At 40.8% G+C, this 26,810-nt stretch overlaps 1 protein-coding gene across 4 annotated transcripts in view; it reads left to right on the top strand.

Annotated features, from left to right (window-relative positions):
• MUSK (muscle associated receptor tyrosine kinase) overlaps positions 1 to 3,841 on the top strand; it is a 59,596-nt gene extending 55,755 nt beyond the window's left edge. For all 4 annotated transcript variants that reach the window (XM_042454662.1, XM_042454661.1, XM_042454659.1 and 1 more), the window contains one exon: positions 747 to 3,841. In XM_042454662.1, the coding sequence (XP_042310596.1) occupies positions 747 to 1,429 (683 nt within the window). In that variant the 3' untranslated portion in view covers positions 1,430 to 3,841. The remainder of the gene's footprint in view (positions 1 to 746) is intronic.
• Positions 3,842 to 26,810: the final 22,969 nt, after the last annotated feature.

The raw sequence follows: 26,810 nt of genomic DNA, 5'->3' as shown, positions 1-26,810 counted from the left end.
ATGTAGTACAATTGTGATATGCCCCAGTTTCCACTTACTGGGGTCTCCCATTTGTGCCGATAGACTGGGATGTAGGTGGAATTGGCTGGGCAGAAGTGCTGTTCCTCTGTTACACAGTCAGTGAACCCAAGCAGTATGCAGCTAGTCTGCCTCTTACTGAGTGCCCTCTTCTGCCTAGTCAGAGATGCTATTTAGTCTGTGGACTTGGTTACCAGCAAAGGATTACTTTTTATCAGCTATTGTTACATGTTTGCCATGTCATCAGGTCAGATATTTGTTATCTGGAAGCCCAAATGTTGGCCAATAATTTCTTTCCCAGTGTCCTTAATGGTTCCTTGCCCTAGGGTGTGGGGAATATATATCAGGACATTGAGGCACAGGCTGTTGAGATGTGCCCACTCCTAGCCCCAGGGAAGTAAGCTGGCCCTTCAAGTAAGTCCTGAAGAAGGCTGCACACCAAGATCTCTTAAGGGGATTTCCCAGTGGAAATATGGGGTACCAGTCTAAAAGACACAGGGCAAAATCCTTAGCAACAGTGTTAGGAAAATGCAGCTTCTGGATGATAGTTGGGTAATCATGGTATAGACTACTTAAATGGTTAATCATGGGACATCACCTGTTAATGGGAAGCACTGTACATATTTAATTCAAATGTAATGTAGTGTGTTATATAATTTTTAATTGTATAAAAATCTGTTCCCTTGCCTGTTCACCAGGACTGATTAAATGGCTATTCTTGATTTCAGGAGTGTGTGCTGTTGGAAAGCCCATGTGCCTACTGTTTGAATACATGGCGTTTGGAGACCTCAATGAATACTTGCGTAACCGATCACCACGCAATCTCTGTAGCCTAAGTGACAATAACCTTGACATAAGAATCAGACCCTCCAGCCCTAACCTGCTTGCCCTCTCTTGCACGGACCAGCTCTACATTGCCAAACAGGTGGCAGCTGGAATGGCCTACCTGTCGGAGCGCAAGTTTGTTCACCGGGACTTGGCCACCAGGAACTGTTTGGTGGGAGAAAACATGGTGGTGAAAATTGCAGATTTTGGTCTGTCCAGAAACATGTATTCAGCAGACTATTACAAAGCAAATGAGAATGATGCCATTCCTATACGATGGATGCCTCCCGAGTCTATCTTCTACAATCGCTACACAACCGAGTCTGATGTTTGGGCGTATGGTGTAGTCTTGTGGGAGATTTTTGCCTTTGGCATGCAGCCATATTATGGGATGGCTCATGAGGAAGTCATCTATTACGTGAGGGATGGAAACATCCTATCTTGCCCAGATAACTGTCCTTTGGAGCTCTACAACCTCATGCGCCTTTGTTGGAGTAAGCAGCCTTCTGATAGGCCAAGTTTTGCAAGTATTCATCTTATTCTGGAGCGCATGTATGAGAGGGCAGTGGCTACTGAACATGCATGAGTCAAAATAGCATCACATGATCTTCCTTTAATGAACCAGTTGGGATGGAACAGAGGATGTGGACCTGAGTGATCATTGCTCTCTATAGATGTGACACAGGCAAGGCTCCCAATAGAGAAAATGAACCAAGTGAGCCCTTTTGCTTGACTGAAGCTTGAAGATCAGATGGGGTCACTGCTGCATTTAAAAACATAAACAAGCACACACACACATTTCTCCAAAAGTCACATTTTATTTTTTTCTTCTTCCCAACTTTCTGTTCCACCAAAACCATTCAAAATAACAAAAATAAATATATAAAAAGGCACTACTAAAAAGTAGATTGTAAAAAGCTTAGACAGTGACAGAACCAAAAATTGAACATGAATTGAAGCAGCAAACCACAAAAAGTAGGTGCTTCAAAAGTCTGGTTTGTTTATAAAACTGCCAGTCTAGAAAAAGAAGATTTTAACTGTTGATTTGGAACCTGCATGTCTCTATATAATTGCCATTTGTGATCTGAGCCAGCGCAGTGGTGCCTCTACTCTTGTGCAGTCTTCTCCAAGAGGAAGCAGCTCATCATGATCTTTGGACTGAGTTTTGTTTTCTTCAGCCTTTCTTTTAGATATCTTTTTAATCATTAAAATAGAATGGGAGGTGGTAGTGATGAATGGGAGACTATCTGCATGCAAAGTACCTGCGAACTCTAATCCCAGCACAAACATGGGATTGTTCCAGAGTGGCTTGGAGTCAGCCACATCTGATAGGCTGGAATGGAAATGGAAGGATGTCAGATAGACCATTGGTGTTAATAACACTGAAAGCTGCCAGTTTCAATTTGGATAGGGGAAAAATATTTTTACCTTTTTTCAGAATTATAGAGAAGTTCAAGATTTTTTTATGATCTGGAATGTATACAGGTCAGATGTGGACAAATTGCACCCACAGGAGCTTGTCTGTATCTCCCATCGCCCAACACCCCTCCACACCCCACAGCACCTCCTCCCCCATATATTATAAAAGCTAAAATCACCTCAAAATGGTCAAACACCACTGCTGAAAACAGAGTACGAATGTGATTTTTGCTTTTGCTTTTATCCACTTAGACAGTGGGAAGCAGCCAGGGGTGTGGGTGTGAAAAATGGGTCCTGTACTCTCTACAGTTGCACAGCTCTGCTCCGCTACGTCAATATGGCGGTGGCCGTGTGGAACGGCCGCTGCCATTTGTCACAGACTCTGTCTGTGATAGGGTAAGGGGCGTCTGGAAGAGAAGCCCCTTTTTCAAAATGGGACATACTAAGGACGTCCCTTATGGCAGTGTGTAACACGCCACCATAACAGGCCAGGGGCTTGATGAATGGGGTAGTTTGTTACTTTGGAAGAAGGGGAGGGGGGTCTCCAAACATGTCATGGAAACACTTCTTAGGAGTTGAATACACCACCTGCATTTCTGAGATCTCACCCTCTTGTTCCTCCACCATAGGCTATTGATCAGGGTGCTCTCCAAGCCTTTGTTTAGAATATTTGGGGTGGGAGATGGCCTAACATGGGAAAGACCCAGTTGAAAGTACCTAAAACTGGATCCCCTCCGAAATATCCATTAAACCAGTCAAGCACTCAACCAGCCTCATGTCCCACAAAGTTAAAAACTTTTTCCATTGCACTTTTCTTGTTAAAGTCTTCCCGTTACCCTTACTGCAGTCACCCTCACTGCAGTTAGTTCTAGTAGGCAGGTATTGGTACAACTGAGAGGAAAACATGGCCTTTTGTTATCCAGCATTCCAGCCTTTGCATTATTAGTGCAAACCAGAGTGAAACTGCATTGTCTTTGAGTAGCAGTCATTTCCATCTAAAGAATAATTAAGCTATTATTGCAGAGGGAAAAACAAGCCTTGTTTGACACAGCGTAATGGTGAATGGCACTATATGGACTGTTTAAGATCGGTAATGGTGCTTAAATCTTGTCATGTTCTAGCATGGTTCCTAGGTTGCTGTACTAAGATTGTACCCTTCCATAATCTTTCCTTTGTGAATACACAAGGATTTGTGATCAGACTTTTAAGAATGCTGAAGAGATGGATTGGTGAATGTGTCACTTCTCACAAAATTATTTAACAAAAATCTCAAGTTTATTTTGGCAAATTTAAAAAAGAAATGTATGAACATTGAAAAGTTGTTATCAAAAAAGAAAACAGAATGAAATTCACACCCATTCCTAATCTGCAGTTAGTGAGTGTCTTTCCTCTGGCATCAAGGGGCTTTGGAAGAAGGATTTCAGAGGAAGGATGCAACCCTAGCAATAGTTTTGCCTGAGAAAATGCCATATAAGTTGCAAGTCTGGTAACAAATGGACCCATACCATACCTATTCATTCAATGTTTTTAAATTTTTAATTTTTTTCATAAAGTGACATAAATAAACCACCTTTTACACTGCTGAGTTCTTGTTTTGAATTATACTCTGTCGTCTGTAATGTTACACTATGGTTTCTCACAGGTGTAATCTATTATTTCAAAAGTATTTTAAAAGTTTGAAGTCGAAGGCTTTCATGGCCAGCATCCATAGTTTTAGTGGGTTTTTCGGGTTATTTGGCAACGTTCTAGAAGAGTTTATTCCTGACGTTTCAGCAGCATCTGTGGCTGGTATCTTCAAAGAATGATGCTGACGAAGCATCAGGAATAAACCCTTCTAGAACATGGCCACATAGCCCGAAAAACCCACAAAAAACTAGTTTAAAATTATTTGATGTCAGGGTTCAAACCTTTCTAAGAGCAATAGAGGAGCTAGTGGATTAACAGTCTACTCCTACAAATGTCTACTCAAACCTTTACTAATTGGACTATGGCTTTGCACATCAGGGTTCAAATTCCAGGTCTGCCATGTAAACCCACTGGGTGACCTTGGGCAAGTCACACACTCTCAGCCTCAAACACCTGCTGAAGAAACTTACCTTATGGTCACCATATATTGGAAATGACTTGAAGGCACACATCAACAAAATAAAAAGCACTATCAAGCCATTTAAACACAACAAAGGATTAAACTGTTCCAACAACCATTAAAAAGTGAGAGTGAGTGTGTGACATTAATTACTGCCCTGGGAATAAATGCCTGTGTAAACAATGTAGCTTTTCTCTCACAGAAAATATGCACACACTGTTCCAGTGTTCTGCCAAAAGATAGCCACGACCGACAATTTTATATTTGTGGAGTAAATCAAATCAAAACAGTTGAAATATGGCAAATTTATCTCTTATAAAGCCTGCTAAATTTATTTAGTGGCCAACAGAGAGCTCGCCTTTTTTTACAGACTGGATGCAAATGGACTTGCAAGGATATTTCTGCCTGTTATAGCACACATTGAATTTTCATGAACCTTGGATGTGGGGGAGCAACATCCTCCGTAAACAAACAACGTGGGGGAAGAACAGAACTATACCATGCAAAGCCAGTGGGGATATGTGAATGAAAAGAGCGTCATTCACCCTCCTTGGCAATGATATCACTGACAGCTATATTTACCAGCTTTAAATTGGAGTTGGATTTAGTTTACGATACGAGATGCCAAGGAACACGGCAGGCAGAGTTGGGTTACAGTGAAGAGGACTTGGAAGTCTCCAGTATCCTGTGGATAATTAGCAGGATGATACAGCATGTCTCCAAGAAAAGAACACCAGGGGAACGGGAAGTTCTTAACATCCAAACATGTGACAGTCTGTTGAGGGAAATGCCAAATGCACTTGACCCCAGGTTAGAAGCCGACAGAACTATGGAATAGCATGGAATCTTTGCATTTACTTACAACCCTTGTGGCAATTAAATTGACTAATGGTCATAGCTGGGCCCCTGGACAAAATACTTCTAGACACAAACAGGAATGTCATGACACATGACAAGGAAGATTAGTAACCTTTCTGAGCCGAAGCTTTGGACAGTTCTCCTGGACTGAAGCCTCAAGTTTCTTTTCAGAGTATGGAAGCATTCCCATTTTGGACTATAGCTCCCAGAATCTTCCATCCAGCAGGACCACAGAGAATTCTAGCCCAAAGAAAGGAGGGGGCACATTTCCAAGTCTCTTCCTCTGTCTCATTTCTTTCCTTCACAAATATAATTTACATACTCAGTTACGATATATAATCTCTCTTTCTTTATCAATCCCACACTTTCTTCAAGGATTGTCCATTATTATGTGTCATAGCATACCCTCATGTATGCTATGTTGAATATATACACACACACACACACACACACACTCATAATTCATATCTAGTGGGGAACATGACTGGAAGTCAGGATTACCCAACAGGTGTTTTTTGAGCTCACAAAGACCCAAAGAAGCTAAAAGGCACCAAGTGTTGGGGTTGCTTGACCTAGGGGGGACAAGTGCCATGGTAATGCATAAGGTGACACATTGCTCCCACCAGCTTATTTTGCATTTACTATGGGAAGGGGAGTGAGGAGAAGTAAGGAGAGCATTTGTCAAGAGACAGAAGCAGGAACCCATCCAACCTTTTAAAATTCTCTTCCATTTCCCCCTTCCTATTCCCAAATCAAAGGAAGTTGTTTCAGATTTTATCAGTTCCTTAACACCTCGGTGCTAAAACGCTGTCAGTTTGCATCTGTTCCTAGGATGCCACCAAAACCTTTTTCACCCCTTTTGTGACATGCTTTGGGACATGATTTCTGAGTATAAGTGCATCTCCAGTTTGAGATGCCTTTGGAGTTATTGCACAGGAAATCCATGCCAGAATAGACGTGGGTTGTAACCATCTGGAACAGATCCAATTGCACAGCTGGGAACTTAGGCAGTAGGCAGCCCATATCCAACCGGGGCTTTTCTAGCAGCTTTTCAGGAATGGGAAAATCCTGTTCTTTAAAATGTGCTGGAGTAGCCCAGGTTGGGTATGGGCTGCCTACTGCCCAGGCACCAGGTAATGCGATAAGATCCATTCCAGATGGTTACTACCTGCATCTATCCCAGCGCAGATTTCCTGTGCAATGATCTTCTTTGTTCACTTCGTTGTGGATGTATTTCCTCAGCTATTGCTGAGTTTCTTCATTTTTTCCCTTCCAAAGTTAACTTTCTGGGTTATTTCTCTGGGAATAGCATTTCCAATCTTTTTTCTCTGTCCTCCTCTTTTCCTTCGAGAGATCCTTGACTAATCTGAGTCTCTATGGCTTTGTTTTAAGTTAACTTTTTCCTGGGAAACCTGGCTGCTAGCTGAAGGCTTTTCCCCCTTTTCACATTTTCCAGCAAGGTTGATCTTTATTGTCACCCCCTTGCTTGAAGCAGCAGGCAGTGCTTTTCTATGAACAGCTTTCTGTTATACAAGTAATTATTTTCATATTAACCCTTTCACTGTCTATATCCAATTTCCCCAAAAACTCTTTCTGTAGCCATCAATGTGAGTCTATAAGTTTGTTCTAGTGTGTGTACTTACTATCTTATAGATGTCCGAATAAAAACTGAAGATGTAATAAACTGACATTCTTTGGTAGTTTTTCTTGGTATAAATTGGCTTGAAACGTATTGATGTTACCCACCTTTCACAAGCTTCTTTGAGCTAAGCAAAATTCTCCAACACTTTTGCAAACATACACTGTCATTGCTAGTGGGGTTTCTCAAGCCCCACTTTTGTGGGTAACACCACTGAGAAGGAAGAGAAATGCACAGCACGGTGACTTTAACTATGTGCCTTTCCAGTCAAGAAAAAAGTCCCTTAAAGTCCCAGGTTTTCTTCCTGTACAAACAAGTTTTATTTGGGAGATCTATATGATGTTTTTCTCATCCTGAAGTCTTCCCAGGGAACTCCTGGCATTACCAAGGACATTTCATTCCCACTCTTCAGGTCAGGTTAAATTAACCCACTATTTCCTGAAATGAAATGTACTTCTTCATGGCTACCTGTTTGTGCTATATTGGAACTAGTGAAGATGGCCACCACCAAGAAACACAGAGATTCAACAGAGATCAAGTCAGAGAAAGAGGAATGCTAACAATAAAAGAGAATGATCCTGTTGCTTAACTAGTGTACAACTGCAAAAGTATTTTGCCACTTTGACTATAATGCCTGAATAATAATTCCAAAGGGCTCAATGGAAATTGATGAAAGTCAGTTTCAGAAATATTGCCTGAATCTAGATGTGACACATGATCAATGGGAGGGTCTGGAGGAAGTACACAAAGGAGGGGAGTGAGGAAAAACAAGGATGTTTTTTTTAAAAAGCGTTTGGATATAAAACAATTGTGTGTTTTTTAACTCGCCTTGATTCATTCCCGACTCATTATGATCCTGTGGATGAGGTATCTCCAAGCCCCCCTATCCTGCCCTGCTCTGCTCTGCTTAAGTCTTGTTGTTTCATGCCTGTGATCTCCCTAATTGACTCTATCCATCTGGCATGTGGTCTACCTCTCTTTCTATGGCCTTCCACCTTTTCTAGCACTAGTCATGCCATTTCATGATGTGGCCAAAGTACAGCAGCCTTAATTTGATCAGCTTCCAGGAAAATTTTTGGCTTCATCTGCTCAAGAACCCACTTATTTGTCTTTTTGGCTGTCCATGGTATCCTCAGCACTCTTCTCCAGCACCACATTGCGAATGAATTGATATTCCTCTTACTTCCTTTCTTCACTGTCCAGCTCTCACATCCATGGAGAATATAATGGCTTGTACGATTCTAACTTTAGTGCTTTGCTGTTTATGTTTATACTTTAAGATCTTGTCTAGTTCTTTCATAGCTGCCCTTCCTATTCCTAGCCTTCTTCTGATTTCTTGATTGCAGTCTCCATTCTGATTGTTTGATCCAAGGTATGGGAGCTCTTTAATTATTTTTATTTCATCATCAGAGATTTTCACATGGGGAAAAGTGATGGGAACATAGCGGGATGCTCCCGTCACTATTGTGCAAAGATTTTCAGACGTTGCATGTTGTTGTGATAATCATGTCATTATCCCATGAATAAAGAGGAATTCTAGCACTCCTTTTTATTCATGGGACTTTCCTGTGAATAGAAAGTGGCCCTAGAATTCTGATTTATTCACAGGATAATGACACAGGATTATTGTGATGTCATGTGACGTCGTTTGAAAATCTTCTTAAACACAATTGCACGAGCATCCCGCTATGCTCTCATCACTTTCCTCCATGTGAAAATCTCCATTGTCTGGGCTGAATCTGTGTAGTTCCTCTGGGGACATTGTTTTTGTTTTCTTTAGCCTGGCCCATACACGCAAGAGCCCCACTGAACCAGATCAAGGGTCTAGCCAACCCAGCATGCTTTCTCCAATAGGGAACAGCCAGGAAATGCACTAGCAAGATAGGGAGGCTCCAGTTCTCCTACATTGCTCATCCTAATCTAACATGAAGGAAGGCAAACCATAAGACTAAATATAATAGGGGTGTCAATGTCACGTCATCTACAGATTAAGTTCTTCAGCTGCACATGGAATTCAAAACAAAACAAAAACATTGCCATAAATCTGTGACAAAGCCATTATCTCTCTGCTATCATAAACACAGTGCGATAAACATGCTCTTGGGAGCTTGCAGGAGGACAGACAGCCGTGTTTCGGTCACAATCATGCATTCTTAGCAACTCCATGACACAAACCATCACACCAAACAAATGAGCATGTTGTTTATGCTGTACCATATGTTGACTCAGCACGATGCAGCACAAATATTTTCCTTGGCAAGCTTACTATATAATTAAGCAGCCAGTTCAAAACAAAGTTCCTTTCTCTAAGCCAGAGCAAATGAACCCAACAGTTTACTTATTTGATAACAATGTTTAAAATGAGTTTGATGAAGCATGAAGTTTTAAAATGTTTTCACAATGCAGCCAATCATTTTGGAAGATAGGCCCACCCTATTTTACTACCTTTGATTTTTACTTCTTCCTTATGCTAGGTTAAGATAAATTATTAATAATAATTTGTTTTATTTATATACCACTATTCCAAAGATCATAGCGGTGAACAGCAAGTAAGCTAATTAGCAAGTAAGCTAATTTTCCCCCAACAGTCTGGGTACTCATTTTAGCGACCTCGGAAGGATGCAAGCCTGAGTCGAGCTTGGGCCCTTTGCTGGTCTTGAACTCGCAACCTTGTGGTTTTGAGTGAATGGCTGCAGTACAGGCATTTAACCACTGCGCCACTGCGCTTGTAAATTTAAATTTCATCAGTATGCCTCATCAGTAAGCAGGGGAACATTTTTAACCTTCTTGGTAAGAACAATCTGGGACAGGGAAGCCATTTTTAAAAATGCCTGTGATGTGATCTGTAGTCCATGGATAAGATTATGTGCCTCAATTATCAACTCTTTCCATATTTTCAGTTATTGTTTTGTGCTTCTACCATATTGAAGTAGTGGTAGTATAACAGTAGAATGACAATTTGAGATCCTAAATTTTAAGATCTTTTCTCTCACTTCCTCTTGATCCTACTGCGTGCAGCAGTTAGAGATCCTGATTAAGGAGGGAAGACACCAATAGCTTAGGGGGCATTGAAATTCACTTTTATGTCCCAAAGAGATCTGGTTTGCCATTCTGAAGCAATACCAGATTGGTGTTCTCATTATGTTCTCGGTTACTGAATATCTCCGAAGCATTTGAACCCTGTTGCTGGTCACACTCACAATTGTTTCAGATTAAAAGGGAGCCACTTTTTTTGTTTTTTTTTTAATGTTAATCAAATGGCACGGATCTGCACTATCCCTCTCTCCATGAGCTGTGGGAATCAGTCATCAGTGCCTTTTACGTCCTTATTTAAATTTATGAGGTGGCTTTATGGGGTGGTGGAGGTTGTTTATTCTGGGTCTTTCAGTGAAATAAAACAAATAAAAATTGGGAGTGTGTGTGTGTGAGAGAGAGAGAGAGAGAGAGAGAGAGAGAGAGAGAGAGAGTCACACTGTCTCAGCCTCAGAGGATGGCTATGACAAATCCCTTCTGAAGAAATGTTGCCAAGATAGGGTGATAGGGTGGCTGAAGGGTCACCATAAGTCAGAAATGTAGGTGAACAATACACAGAGAGAGAGAGAGCAGTGGCAAAGCCCCCAACATAAAGTGGGGGTCAGTTTTGAATTCCTCCTGGCTGAAATGGAAGACATGTCCTGGAAAAGGAGCACTTCTGTTCACCCTGTTTCTGATTTGTGGAAATGGAGGACAGATTCTGGAAAAGGAGGACCTCACCTTATGAAACCCCTCCCTTTTTGGGACGAATCATTTAGCGCTCCAAATTGATTTGATATCACATTCACATTGGTGGTGATGCCATCTTTTGGGAAAACCCAGAAAAAAACCTGTTATTCAATATCCTGGGTTAAGTGGGTTTTTGGAAAGTGCATTTGATGTCAGTGTGAATGTCAAGGAAATAACCCAGTTTCACACTGGCTTATTTTTGTAGTGTGACTGCCCCCTTAGTGTGCATCTACCCTGTATGAATAATGTACTTTTACACCACTGTAAGTGTTCTTGCTCCATCCTATGAAATCATGGGATATGTAATCTTACAATTTCTTTAGCCTTCTCTGCCAAAGAGTACCTCGCAAAACTACAAATCCTAGGAGTCTGTAGGATGGGACCATGGCAGTTAAAGTGGTGTCAAACTGCATTATTTCTACAGTGTAGAGGTACCTTATAGGGACTCCATTCTAACGAGAGGAAAGCTACTCAGGATGCTAATCTAGCTGCATTCTAAGAAAGAGATAAGAAGACCCTGGGAAGAAGAAGAAGAGATGGAAACATCCCAAAGACTGTCATCCCATAGACGGAACAGGATAGGTAGAGAAGCTGGGAGGACATGTTGGATCACTCTTACTTTCTAACCCTATTGCTACTGTTCTCCTGAGGCATTCTTGATTCTTCAGTGCTAAGTGTTGTTGCACTTCCGACAAGTCCTATCTCTGTTACAGGCATATGTGTTGAGGATATGGGAGAGTTTCACTTCCAACAAGTCCCACCTTCCAACAAGTCTCAACTTACAGTCATGTTTGTGGAGGATATGGGAGAGGTCCCACCTCTGTAACAGGCATGTTTGTTGACAATATGGAAGAGGGACTTCTTGATGGCTGCTGTCCTGCTGTGGAACTCTCTCCTATGGGAAGTTTGGTTGCCCCCATCTCAGCTCTCCTTCCACCAGCAGGCAAAGACCTTTTCATTTAGCCAGGCCTTTAGATCTTAACTCATGTGACAGAGGGGTCACAGAAGGGTGTGCTGTGCTTTTAAAAAAGTAAAGATTCTCAGTCCAATTTAGTGCATCTTAAAAAGAAATACTAATGGGGAAAAAAGAAAAGAAAAATGCTAATGGAATCATTTAAGACCCATGCAACTGAGAGCCATCAATAATAAACCAAAACCTAACACTAGATTTTACTTAGTGTGCTCTGCATCACCATGTCAACAAAAAAGGGAATCCCATATAATGAATAAAAGATCTAGTTTATTGGGTCAGTCAGCAGGTAAAATATGCTTGGCTTGGCTAAACCTCTCTATGAGTGAATAAATGGGACTCCATTGTGAATCAGCTAGACAACAGTATAACATCTAAGGAACAGAGCAGACATCAGTTCTAAAAAGCAACACAACAATAATTTTAGAAGTATTGATCCTTAGCCTAATGCAGAGCAGGGGGTGGGGGTGCGGGTGGAAAGAAAAGCACTGCACAACTCATTCTTGGTTCCAAGAAAAAGTTATGTCAAAATGAGAAGTTTAGAGTATGCATTTCTGGTGTCATGTTTTGTAACCTCAAATTGCATTTGGGTCAATCTCAAACTCACCGGCTGTGGAATGTGTAGCTTGCCTACACTGGTCTCATCCTGCTTTCATATGAGTTTCCTAAGTTCTGATTTCCAGCTAGTTTTAAGGATGGCATGATCTCATTTTATCTTCACAACAAGTTTGCAACATAAGTTAGGCTGACAGCATAGATCTGATCCTGGGTTTCTGCATCCATACTCACCAAAATGCACCCCATACTAATCTAGCTCAGTTTGTGACATGCAGTGCTTTCTCCCTTCTACCACTATTTATGTTAGTATTTGGTCTGGGGGGGGGGTAGCTAGAACCTGCTCCTGGCTTTCTGATCTCCCACCAAGTGCAAGCTTTTAGCTCCATGATTCATCCACAGACAGCTGTTTGGACAGGAAGCCATTTTAGCTTCCAAGAAAAGCTGGACTGAACCTAGTACAATGCAATTGTACAGGATGAGGAATGGGCAAGTGTGCCATCATCCACACTGCCCTTCACTCTATCATTCTCAAAAGAGTATTCCGCCCATGTTGATTCCCAGATATTTTAGAAAGATAACTGGCTCAGTTTCTAATTTCTCTATGAATGATATTTGGTACTGATTTCAGAAAGATGGAGGACTTCCATTATTAACTCATCTTTCACTCTTGAGCCAGGTCCAATTCTTTCAGTAAGTCTTCTTTCAGTGACATGGAAACTATTTTTCAGTAGAAAATCCCTTTTCTAATCACTCAGAGTGGTTCACTTCCAAACAGGTTCCTCTACAGCAGAAGTGGGAATTGTTCAGCCCTCCCAATGTTGGCTGAACTGTAGCTCCCATGGTCCCTTGACATTGCCTATACTGGCTAAGGTTTCTAAGAGTTGAATTTTGGCAACATCCTGAGGGTTGCACAATTCTGACTCCTGCTCTGCAGGAAATAGTCTGCTCTCTTCCTACTGCTTTTATCCATGTTGCTCTTGCACCTCTGCATCTCCTGAGTGAAGCATGATGAACGATCCATGCTTCAATACACCATAGCTCCACTTTTCCAGAGTTCCCTTTTATTATGAAAATCTTGACCATTATACTTTGGCTACCTTACCTGTAACATCTGCTTCACATTCCAAGCTGGAAATAGTTACCTGACACCTTATTTGTGTGTTGTAAGACTTGAGTTTTCCATTCCAGTTCTCCCTGAAGGTTTTCTGTTGTATTCATGTCTTCCAACAAGGAAACAGGGGAAAAAAATAGCCCTGATTATTTTGTAAAAAGTCCTGCCTGGAACTCCAAATGCCTTTTTTTAAGTAACAGCCGAGGTTCTGCAAGAATAAGATTTATGTCTTCAAATGCAAGTCGAGGGAGAACTTTTCCCATGTGTTCATGGCTGCTAACACAGATTTATGAATTGTTTCATGCTCTCGCTAAAGTTACATAAATGTGGCCTGTGGCTGACCCTCCTGTGACAGGAGATCAGTTCATTACAAAAGCATGCTGTGAACCAAACCATTTGGCCAATTCAGGACACTCATTCTCAACAATCTGGAAACACAGACTCTCTGAAGTTTCCTTCTTGAGAATGTTGCGCCTTGAGATTTGCATTCTTTCACTGGCAGATGCATAGAAGAGCAGCACCTTCAACACATGTACACATTTACCATATGTACATTCTTTCCAACCAACATGAATTCCCAAGAGACCATAGGACTTTGTTTCCTTTGTTTCCTAGGATAAGCCCATGGCCTGTTTTTGAGGGCGACAAAACTTTTTTCAAAGTTTTTTTTAAATGGCCAAGCATATTCTTCATGCATAGGAGAACAGTTTTGCCCTTTCCCATATTATTTTAAGCCTCAGAGAGGCCATTTATTTTTTTAAAATACCCTGTAAGGTCACCAAAACATGTCAACATTGCCCATGAAGGCCATTAGGGATGTGAGAGAGCATTTTCCATTTTCTTAACCAAAGTTTAAATACATTGAGGGAGGGCATGGTAGGGCATAGTAGTTGCCCATCCACTTTTAGTCTCTGGGCTTGGTGGTTTCTGGGTTTATGTGGCCCTTTCATGGTAATGTGCATCATCTCATTTATTTCAAGATGTAGTAAGTGAAACCTGCTGCATTTGAAGGCCCAGCTCATTCTGCTGAGCAAAACCCCAGCCATCTGCTCCAAAGTCCTGCCCTGGTGGCACCATTCAAGTGTTAAGTGGAAAGTGTTATGAGAAAGTAGATGTTATCTGTAGAATAATGGACATATTTTTACCAACAACAGAGAACCTCACTTCAGTGGTGTCCCTCTCCACTTACCATTTTAAAGAGAAGTTAAGAGATGATGGCAGCTACTTCATGGCCACACAATTTGGCAGACATGTTGATTCTGCATTTGTGAACATTAATACAAAAAGTAAAGTGAGAAGCAGTCCTTACAGATGGTAATGCTGTACCATATTACTGAGTGAGATCCTACTCACATACTTCTCACTTACAAACCAATGATTACTTGCATGGGTGGATGGATATAGTATGATCACAGACAACTTTGACATCTCTGCGCGTCACTTCACATGCAGTGCCTTTAAATGCAGCCAGCTCATATATTCAGCTGCCCAGTTTTCAGTTACTAATTTGCAGAAAAATGCCCATCACTTAATTGCTAGATATTCGGTTATGCACTTCTGATAAATGTGTCAATTAACTCAACTGAAACACAGTCTGCTTCAGATGATATGAAGTGATGTAAATAATTAAATACATTTTGTGACACAGTGATGGATGGAATGGTTGCTTTCTCTCACATTCAAATTATTTTGAATCTCCTTTCCATCAAATTTATGAAGAAATTTCAACATTTTGCAGTTCTTATATCAAATGGACTGAATGAAATTGCCACCTACATGCACGGATTAATTTTAGCACATACAGTTATTCCCAGTTTGGAAAACATTATTTCATCCCTGCTTGCCATGCAGTTAAGATAAGGAGAGTAAAAGAGGTAGTGATCTTAATTGAGCATAACAAATACAATTGAATAGCCAGGGATCCAAAGTCAATTTCAAAGCTTTCTGCTCAGGCAAATTTGCAAGTTTACCTTTCTCCCATATTTAATTCTTTAAAGAAAAAAAAGGGGGGAGGAGCTCTAGTTTTTTCCATAAACTTTAAGCAGAAGTTTGGAAACTTCTTATCAAAGAATGAACTAAGTTCACAACCAACCCAAGTGATATCTGTCATGGCTTATTTATATCTTGATGAAATCAGTCAATAAACATGTGAATAAACTAATAAACTCATTGATAATGTGTACAGTAGGCCCTCTGTAGCCATGGATTATTTACCCACGGTTTCAATCATTCACAGCTTGAAAATATTCTCCCACACACACTCACACCCAAATCCAAAAAAACCCCCTGGATTTTGCTGTTTTATATAAGGGGGACCATTTTATTATTCCACTATATTTAATAGGACTTGAGCATCCACAGATTTTGGTATTCCTGTGGATACCAAAAGCCCGCAGTATTCTAGAGTTCTGCAAACTGTTTCAGCCAAATCCCAAACAAAATTGGTCCAGTTCAGACTGGTCCAGATTGGATCAATTTGGCAATCTGCACATCAAGCCACAGTAAAAGCCAAATAGTGTGTCTTCAGTGTGTTGCAAAACAGTAACCCTAATGGCATAGGAAGAGGTTGAAGGAAACCTGATTTACTCATTCACAAATTTAGCTTCCAATCTGGAACAAGAATCTTATCAATACCTTTCAATCATGGGGTTATGGGAGGAGTGAAGTGTGTTAGCTTTCTCTTAACAGCAGCAACATTGATGGAAGAGCCTTGTAAGCATTTGGTACCAGTTTTGTGTTTACAGTACTGTTACTGATTTTTCCCCTTCCTCATCCCACCAGTATTCAATCTACAATTCTTCCCCAAACCAGATCTTGTTTAATTTGAGGGAGTCTCTTGTTGGTTTCACTGTTGTTTTATTAACAGTGTTATTTGACAATGGCACTTCCCTTGTCCCCCTCCACATTCTCCACAATCAGGAACCCTGGTGGTGCTGCAGCCACTCACTCACACACCACAAGGTTGTGAGCTTGATACCAGCCAAGAGCTCAGGGTCAACTCAGCCTGGCATTCTTCCGAAGTCACTAAAATGAATACCCAGCTTGTTGGGGGCAATAAACTTACACATTGTAAACTGCTTAGGGGGTGCTGAAATGCACTGATAAGCAGTATAGAAATGTACTTGTACTTGCTATTACTATTCTGGCTCTCAATTCAAGGAAGGCCAATAGCTTTCCTTAGGAAAGGTGCAGTACAGTAAATTAATTTTGGATCTTATTCTAGACTTTAAAGGAGCTATCCGAGGTGCTGACTGCTCTTTTAAAGTCTGGAATAAAACCCAGGGGTGAGTAACTGCATCCCTTTGTTTATCTGATTGTTATCTGACCTTTGATCAGGTTTCATTTTTATCAATTTTATTGTTTGTATGTACAGCGCTATGTAAATCTACAGCGCTATATAAATAAAGTTTAATAATACAAATAATAAACAATCCCTGACATGGAATCCATCAGCTGCCACTGAGGCTAATTTTGTTGTTTAATGTGTTTGTTCTCTCTTTACCTTCCCCCTTCTGTCTATATGTAGTGTGTGTGTATCAGTTATAAACATTTTGCATGTTTTAATTCACAAACACTGTACCTATGTCAGAGGTGTTATCACAGAATGGAAAATCTGCACTCCTATTCAAAAACATTAAACCTAGTAAAGCACAAAGAGCCCTTGACTGATCTGTCTTTAATCGGAAAGGGAAACACAGCTCCTGTATGTCTAATAACTATGTGGAAGAGGTATATTCCCTCCTAAACAACACTTATGATGTCATAGACGATCTTCACTTTAATTTTCAGAGTTATATATTTACACTTGTGGATCTTGTCCATTTTTTTCATAGCTGCCCTTCTCAACCCTAGCCTTCTTCTAACTTCTTGACTGCAGTCTTTGCTCTGATTAATGGTTGATCAAAGGTATGGGAACTCCTTGACTATTTCAGTTTTCTCGTTGTCTAGGATGAATTCATGTAGATCTTCTGTGGTCATTATTTTTGTTTTCTTAATGTTCAACATCAAGCCTACCTTGGCACTTTCCTCCTGGCCCCCATTACTTGAGGTCGACTTGAGGGCAGTTAATGTTAATAACAACAACAACCGTTCAAAGTAGACGAGTCCTGTCTTGTATTTTGCTTGGCAACCCTAGTGAAAAACTAGAAAGGTTATGAATGCCAACTGGAGGCTTGAAATTGCAGATTTTCAAATTTCAGTTTGGATATATATTTGATGGGATCAGGTCTGAAATGGTTCAAAATGAGTTAAGTCCCAATGTATGGAATGGAATGGAACAGGATAGGGGCCTCTTGCACAGCACTAGTATATCCATCCAGTATAGAAGGATAATGGATAAAGAAGCGCACCAAATAATTTAAAAAGAAAGTTATCTTATGCTTCAGACTATAGCAGTTAACAACAACAAATCGAAGTTATAAGTGGTATGTAGTTGTGTGGCTGAACTGGATCTCAGTTGTACTTGGATTCCCAGATAATTATTTGTTTTGAAAATCAACTTTTTAAGATGTGAGTTTCACAGCAGTTTTCAAAAAATCTTTTATAATCCCTCTCCCCAAGAAGACTGGTTCCAATTTTGGTTAACAGAAAATAAATTAAGAACTGCTCCCTGACACAAGATCCACAGCAGCACCTCAGGGTGGGGTCACCTCATCCTGAGACACCAATGATTTCCAAGAAAAGAAAAGGCAATAATTTATCTTTTCCTTCTCTTTAAAAGAAACATTCCACCCAGCATATCCATTATTGTTTTCTTTCACGTTTCCAAAAGATTTTAAATAAAGATTTCCATTTTAAAGAACACAAGAGTTCAAAAGATCCCCTTCACAAGTAGATGTCTGAGGATCCTTGTGTGGCCTTCCAGACCACACACACTTTTCTTTATTGCACTCAAGAGACAGGTCTCCCAAGGCAACAGAAGGCTGAACATCAGTCAAAACATTAACAATACAATTGTAAAACTCTTGTCCATAGTATGCTATTTAAACGTCCACAACCTACCACACAAATATGCAACATTTCAATCTTGCAAGGTGAAATAGACTCTGTGAAGTTGAAGGCTTTCATGGCCAGCATCCATAGTTTGTTGTGGGTCTCCATTCCAGGTCAAGATGCCAGCCACAGATGCTTGCGAAACGTCAAGAATAAACTCTTCTAGAACATGGCCCATATCCCGAAAAACCCACAAAAAACTATGAAACAGACTCTTCTGGAGGCCAGTAACCTCTCCTTAGCAGAGTTCTTCCCTGAGTGAAGAATATTTGGTTTCAGAATAGAAAATAAAAATGTTTGGGTATCAGGTACACAAGAACAACAAAACAGGTGGAAGATGGGAACTTGGCGTTAAGCTGTAGATTAACAGATTTCATAATGCATCTCTAAGGCCCGTTACACACGGGCATAAAGTACGTGCTCTGCGCATACTAGGGTTAGAAAGGTGTGTCACTTTCTGATGGTCCTAATCCTAATACGCGCGGAGCGCGCACAAAATGGCGGCCCCCGTTCCAGACGGGGGCCGCCATCTTTATATAGTGGACATGCTGCATCCGCACGTCGCATGGCACATATGATGCTGTGAGTGTGGCATTGCCGCCTCGCAGAGTCATATGCGCGCCGCGGAAAGAAGTGCCATTTTGAGGCTTCTTTTTGCTCCGCGAGGGAGCCGCATGGTTTGGCTGCTGCGGCTCCCTCGCAGAGCAACCAGCAACGGTGCAAGACTGCTCGTTTTGGGCGGTCTGTAACGTGCCTTAGTCTCAGTACAAACTAGAAGTGTCTAATAGCAAAAGTCAGTACATATGTACTCAGAGGCAACAAGTCCCATGCCACCTAAGTTGCCATTTTCACATGACACTGGGCCAGAATCGAATTACTATTTTCTTCTGCTTTGGTCAGACCTTACCTGGAATTCTGTGTCCAGTTCTGAGCACCACAGTTCAAGGAGGATATTGATAAACTTGAATGTGTGCAGAGACGGGCAACCAAGATGATAAAAGTCTGGAAACTAAGCCCTATGAAGAATGGTTTAGGAAGCTGGGTAGGTTTAGCTTGGAGAAGAGAAGACTGAAAAATGAAAATAATCATAGCCATATTTAAATTCCCAAAGACACTGTCTGTAGAACATGGAGTAAGATTGTTTTCTGCTGCTCTAGAGACTCTCCTTCACTTGAGACTCTCCTTCACTTTAAATAGAGGCTGAACAGAAATCTGTCAGGAACGTGTTGTTTTCAGTATACTTACATGATGGAGGGTTACACTAGATAGCCCCTGCACAATCTTTCTGCTCTAAAAGCCTTATCACATAACAAAAGGAAAGACAAGAGGCAGTGGGAGAAGTGGCTTTCTTCTTGCCTCTCCACATGCCATCAAAGCACTTCTGTTCTCTTTCTGAGGTAAAGAATTGTACAAGTGTGTCTTTTGTCATGATGGAAATATCTGTTTGGCAAAAGGCACACTTTTATGATTGCCTCCCTCTGGAAGGAGCCTGGAAGTGCTACGATCGCATACAGAGAGGCAAGGAAAAAGCCACTTCTCTCTCATTGCCTCTCGGCTTTTTTTTGTAATGAAATAAGGCTGTAAGATTTTATAGCATAGTTTTTTGTGGGTTTTTCGGGCTACGTTTTTCTAGAAACATACCCCGAAAAACCCATAAAAAACTATGGATGCCAGCCATGAAAGCCTTTGACTTTACACTCTATGACATGTTATACTGACCAGGCATTAGCTTATTCTTATGTCCTTCATTTGTGCTTTTTTAGCTATGTGTCTGTCTTTCTGTTTAAAACATTACCCTGATTTATTAATTGTATTATTTTAGAATCAAAGTAAACATTACATCAAATGCATGGCATGCATTCTTTGTTTTATTTTACCATAAAGACTAATCCTCACCTCTCCTCTGAAAATTGCTCCTCCAAAGCAGTTCAAAGGTGGGCAAAAAAGAAAAGAAAAAGAAAGCCCCCATCATCAACTCTACTGGAGACTTTTAAACTAATAACAGCCATGTGGAGAAATCACAGCTGGAGGGGAGGATTTAGACCTATGCTGCAGTCTCAGTCCATTTGATCAGGGGTACTGAGTTTATAATTCCAAGTAAAATAAAACATGTACAGTATAGTTTGGCCCTGAGTTGTAGGATTCAAATATACTCACTTACAATATTTACATCTCAATGTGAATTAATCACATCCTTGTCAGCTGAACAGGTCATATAAGGTAGGACTCGGCAATCAAATTCCAAGGGAGAATTTTGTTCTCTTGATAAAGTTGTTCTCTGGAGAAATTGGTTTTGTTTGCTGCATTGTATGGTCTCTTTCAGATAACAAGGGATTCAAGATGATGTGTAATCTGAAGCAGATCCTGAAAAATTAGGTTGCTTTTTTTAAAAGAAAGAAATACGTATGGTAATTGTTCAAAGTCTCCCCCACTAGTTAGTTATCTTTATAGTTTCAGTTTCTTAAAGTAACATCCCAATATGTCTAAAGCAACTACATAATTAGAGTCAGCATGGTTTAGTAGTTTGAATGATATACTCAACAGTCGGGGTTCAAATATCTGCTCTTGGAAAACCACTGACCAGTCTCAGAGGAAGACCATGGCAAATATATGGATCCTACATGGCCTGGGTCCAGAATACTTAAGGAAATGCCTTCTTCCGTACTATCCGTCCTGTATGGGGGGTTGGGAAGGGACTCATTTTTAACTTTACTGTATTTTCTATGTATTTTTATTGTTGTAACCTGCCCGGATTCCTTGAGATTGGGTGGGCTATAAATAAATCATTTATTTATTATAAATCCCCTCTGAACAAATCTTGCTGAGAAAACTCCTTCGAGTTGCCATGAGTTAGACATGACTTAGGGACATTATAAAAACAACAGCAACCACACTAAATGGTTCTTTTAAAATACAAGTCCCCTTCAGTATGTGAATGCTAAAGCTATTGGCATCCACCTGATCAACACCCACCACAAAGTATGAAGGAGCAGGACACACCATAGCATGAAACATAGCTTGAACCCTGTGCTATTTCTCTTCTGCCAGTTAGAAATTACAGTTACAGTTACACTGCAAAATGAGTAATGCTATCCCTCATTAAATTACAGCTGCACTATATCCTTGTTATACTTTCCACCTTTGTTATGAATTAAATGCACATAGATGATCTTTAGTTACTTGCAACAAATTACTTACAAACTGATCTCTAATATGACAACAAAACAAAAAGAACCACCATTAAATCATCAGAGCTGCCTCAGGCCACCTGTAGTGTCTTCAGGAGTTGGATTAAGAGTTCTTTGGCTGCATAAACTTGACTGTTTCTGCTTTTGCCTCAGGGCACAAGTATCTTAAGAAGGCCCAGGGAAGACAGAAGATATCCCAGTTTGCTCTTTCATGAAGAGCAGGCCCAACAGGAGAGGGGAAACTGGTACAATTTAACAGGAGGAATGTATTACAAGACAAAACAATGGGGAAAACCATGGTGACTTGAAGAAACATATGCATAACATTCTGGAAGGGGACCCAGGAGGACCCAACTAGATTCCTCTTCCTCCTCCTTGACAGTGCTATCATTTGTTTTTGACATTCATTGTAAAAAGTAGTACATTTCTAAGAAAACAATAATGATATACAACATTATGTATTACAAAATCCTAGAATCATAGAGTTGGAAGAGACCACAAGAGCCATCCAGTCCAATCCCCTGCCATGCAGGAACTCTCAGTCAAAGCATCCCTGACAGAGGGCCATCTAGCCTCTGCTTAAAGACCTCCAAGGAAGGAGACTCCACTACACTCCGAGGAAGGAGTGTGTTCAACTGTCGAGCAGCCTTTACTGTCAGGAAGTTCTTCCTAGCTTACATCCATTGTTCTAGGTCCTGTTCTCTAGAGCAGCAGAAAACAAGTTTGCTCCCTCCTCAATATGACCTCCTTTCAAGTATTTAAACAGGGCTATCATATCACCTCTTAACCTTCTCTTCTCCAGGCTAAACATCCCCAGCTCCCTAAGTCGCTCCTCACAGGGAGTGGTTTCCAAACCTTTCACAATTTTAGTCGCCCTCCTTTGGACATTCTTCAGTTTCTCAGCATCCTTTTTGAGTTGTGCTGCGCAGAACTGGACACAATATTCCAGGTGGGGTCTGACCAAAGCAGAATTTTCTGCTGGTCTGCCATGATTACAAGAGGCTGCTGCCACATTGCAGAACTAATGCAGTTTGACACTGCTTTAACTGTCATGGCTCCTGGGAATCCTGGGCTTTGTAGCTTGTTGTGGCACCAGAGCTCTCAGGGAAAGGCTAAATATCTCACAAAACTTCAAATTGCAGAATTCCATAGCATAAAGCCATGACAGTTAAAGTGACGTGAAACTGTATTAATTCTGCAGTATAGAAGCAGCCAGAGAAAACAGGGCTAGAGCCCAAGTGTGGGAATGAAAGTCATGGGTGACCAAAGGGACACAGAAATACCAAGACTGGGAAGAAGGGAATAAAACGTGAGGATGGGCAGCATTGGAAGAAGGTGCCAGTGAAATGGAAGCCCTAGAAATGGCCAAGGGGCATCTCACAAGGGAGGGGTCATCTTTAGGGTACAGGTGGCTAAAGGGGGAAGGCTGTTGGCTGTTGAGGAGAGTGTCTGTGCCCCCCCCCCCCCCCCAAAGATGTGAGGGACCTTGAGGGAATAAGTGAATTTCCAAGGCCATAAAAAAGATCCTGTTGCCTGACCCACTCTTAACTGCCCTGTTTACAGCATGTTTGCCTTTGAGCTCTGGATTATTCTTTTCATTTGCATATTACAAACAAAATCCCAAGAGATGCCGAGGATGTAGGGAATGGTGGCAAGGTGCCAGAGGTCAGAGCTAGAGATGCCACATGTCTACCTGGTGTCTCCAGATAGAATGGAAAGAGGGTACTATCTTGTTCTTCATTTCAAGAAATGAAGGCTCGGCCCTGTACTAGGCAAAACATTAAACCCTGAAAGCTGATTTCTGTGAAAGTGGAAAATATTTTCGCTAGTGCCACCAAGTGCCACATAAAATTGCTTCAGATTTAATTGAGCAGCCACTCTTGGCAGAGTTGCAAATCCAGGAGTAAGAAAAATGTGTAAGGGGGCTAATTTTGAGACAATCTGATTTATTGGCACTCTGTTTTGAAGGAAAGTTGGTAGTGGCAGCTTGGCCTAGCACCCCCTCTCATAAAACTAGCTGCTGCTGCTGACCAGAATCAGCAAACAGTAATATATCTTTTAATATCACCTTGTAACACTGATATGTTCTGCCACATTCTTGGCATTGCTAACTGATCATAAATATGCCCTCTAGACTTATTCTCAGAACCTGTCTGTGCAAAAGCCACAAATTTGGCATGGTTTCTGGAATATGTTTGTTGGCATTTTAAAATGAAAAAGCAGCATATATCTGGCTTAGTGCATACACTTAAACTATAGAGTCCATGCATCCACAGCAGAGAGCCAGATTATTATTACAAGAGAGCCTTGATTTTGCTACTCAGAAATTATGCTGCAACAGACGCTGTGGAGAGTATCAGTGTAAAATATTACTATGAAATGCAGTGGACACATTTCTTCATATCTGCTTAGACTAAATCCTTGGGTGATTTAAAATAACACACATTCTCAGGAAACCTTCCTCAAGTTTTATGTTCTTAGGAATTTTTAACAAAGACAAACCAAAACAATGGATCATAACAGCTTTGATCCACGTTTAGAAAACTAATCTTAAGTATAACACAGACTGCATAAAATAGGAAAGCATAGGACAAAGAAATTAAATGTCTAATTAACAAACTGTAAGCTGCTCTGATAGCCTTGGCTGAAGAGCGGGGTATAAATAAATATTATTATTATTAACAATGAAATGTTCAAAGGAATTTTAACAGTATCTGCGTTAAAAGCAATGAAAAAAAGGCAACCCACGCCATTTAAAATGATGGTAACACATGTAGAAGCTCCAGAAAAAGAGAAGCCATATTTGAAAATGTGGGTTGAACTACTCTCAGAATTCCTCAGCAAGCTGTGGTCATGGTGGTTTGTAATGCAAAAAACATAATGTTTCCAATCTCTCTCCCACCACAAAGTTATTAGAACTATTTACCCATCCTGTTTTAGGCCTGCTTAATGAATGCAGCCATTCTACAAGTGATTGCTTGAAACACAGTTCTATGAGGCAGTCAGTTGACTTTTCATTTGATTTGGTTAAATAATGTTATGTGGGACTATGCAGCCAAAGAAAACCCATGCTGAAAACAATGTGCTGTTAAATCATGTGGGCAAAAACAGTGAAATAGAGAGCATACAGCATATTACCTAGCACTATGGTAATGACATGGTCCCATTTCTGTTGCCATTCTGAAGAATGTGTGAAGGCCTGTCCTAATAAATTATCATTTTAAGCAACGTGAGAGATGTGCATGTGTATATAAACATTTGAAAGAACAAAGAAAGGATCCAGTGGTATTCATTCTTGAGTGCGGGATGTGTGCAGACAACTAGTTTTATATCTAGACATTTGAGAAGCCATTTGTTGAAGGTCCTGCTGTATTTGGCCTTTCTATTTTGATCTCGTTTATTTCTTCAGAGGTCATGCTGGGTGAAAGATCAAAGAGCATCTTTGGAATCTGAACGTCTGCTACTGAGAAGGCACTCCATCAAATTAAGAGCCAGGCCAGGGGTGGCCCTTCTCCCTTGATGGCCATGATGGATCAACAACATTATCTCAGTCTTGACGCATAGGACTGCCTTTGCAATTGGACCCACAAAAATTCCAAAGTCATTCCCATTTATTGATGATGATGCCTTATTTCTCTTAATACAGGTAAACAAGGAATGTGACTAGTCGTTTTGATGTTCTCTGAGTAAAGATATTTTGCACTCGAGGAAGTGAGCAAATGTACCTACTAGCAGCTGTCCAAACTCTTATGAAAATCTTACAGCTCATACTACAGTACAAGGAAAAGCAGGTGCCAAGTGACATGCATAATGTGCCCAAAGACAGCTGTCTTGTGGTAAAGAAGATCTAATGCTAAGGGACCATCAGTGAAAACTGTAAAGAATGTGTAAGTAAGAAGGCAAGGAAAGAGAACACAGTATAGCATTTCTTTCAGTCTACCTTCTAACAGAATGGGACAGTTTAGTCTCCCAGAGTCATATTTACAGAACTACTTGTTTAGTTGTAGAATCCACACAGAACTACACCTACAATGGAGACATTCTATGACATTGTCACCCATATAGTTGTAACCAGTGTCTCAAAACTGGAGCCTCCTCACATATACAATTTCTATTAAAAACAAAAATTGTGACAAATGTCTCAACAGATTTATCAGTTTTTATCATGGGAGTACTTTTCTGTCCCAGCCATTTGAATGAATTAGAATGAAAAATGTCTTGTGTTTATTTTGTTAGTGAATCATGATAAAGCAAAACCAAAGCTGTGTGCTCTGGATGGGCCAAGGCAAATTTCTTCCAGTGATGGGACATCAGAATTCTCATTGGCATCAGGAAATACAAGAAGTATAGCTTATATTCTGAAGGGAACCTTAACCACAACTCTAATCATGAACTTAATCCTTTGGAATTCTCATTATGGTCAATAATATTCCACAACCCACTTAATGCAATTTGTTTATCCTAGCGCATGAAGGTTAAAGAAGCAAACATGTTGACTTAAACAGATGTTGAGATGGAGCCCTACGGGGACCAAAGTTTGTATTTTCTGTAATAGCGCAGCATGCGGCAGAATACGGATTGTCACATAGCATTTTATACATTGCTAGACGTCTTAATCACATGTGTGGGCATGTGTGTAACCAATATTTTTGTATGTTTTTGATCTATGTTGGTTTTAATATTTTGTAAGCTGCATTGAGTCCCAAGTCTGACAAAAAAATATAAGATACTAATGAATAAAATAATAAACAATTGTGGTCAAACAACATCTGAGTGGGGTCAAGATGACAACAACAATTATTAATGAGGAAGGACAGACAAACTGGAAGACAATGCAAAAGTTTGCTTTTGCCTAAGTCTACTGAGAAGGGCAAAATTATGCTTTTACCCTCTTCTCACTCCTGCTGAGGTGAGTACAAACTACTTTTTCACTTGGAACTCAGTTTGCAGCAACTGAAGCAAGTTGAGGACAAAGGAGTTAAGTGGGAGAAGGTGAGAGAAATTGGGACATTTTAAAAGCAGCTGAAAATGTGGGATGACAGTGGCTTAATCAGGGTTGTCCCTGTCATATCAGGACAGTTAGAGGGTATGAAACACACCCCCCAGTAGGTGGTGCGGACTGCACTGGGTGACACCCCAGAAGGGGGAGGTGATACCTGATTGGTCCCCTACCCTTCCCAGGTCCCGGGGGCTCCTCCCAAGCCTTTCTGGGGGACGTGGGACATTTCCTGCCCTCCCTGCATCCTGGGGGCTCCTCCCTAGCCTTTCTTAGGGATACGCGAGGCATTTCCTACCCTCTCTGGGTCTTGGGGGCTCCTCCCCAACCTTTCTTGGGGGGTGCATGGGGCATTTCCCACCCTACCTCGGTCCTGGGGATTCTTCCC

The sequence above is a fragment of the Sceloporus undulatus genome, chromosome 2 (assembly GCF_019175285.1).
Source record: "Sceloporus undulatus isolate JIND9_A2432 ecotype Alabama chromosome 2, SceUnd_v1.1, whole genome shotgun sequence".
Classification (NCBI taxonomy): Eukaryota; Metazoa; Chordata; class Lepidosauria; order Squamata; family Phrynosomatidae; genus Sceloporus; species Sceloporus undulatus.
The sequence above is the reverse complement of the archived record's forward strand: the minus strand, read 5'-3'. Positions and strand labels throughout refer to the sequence as shown.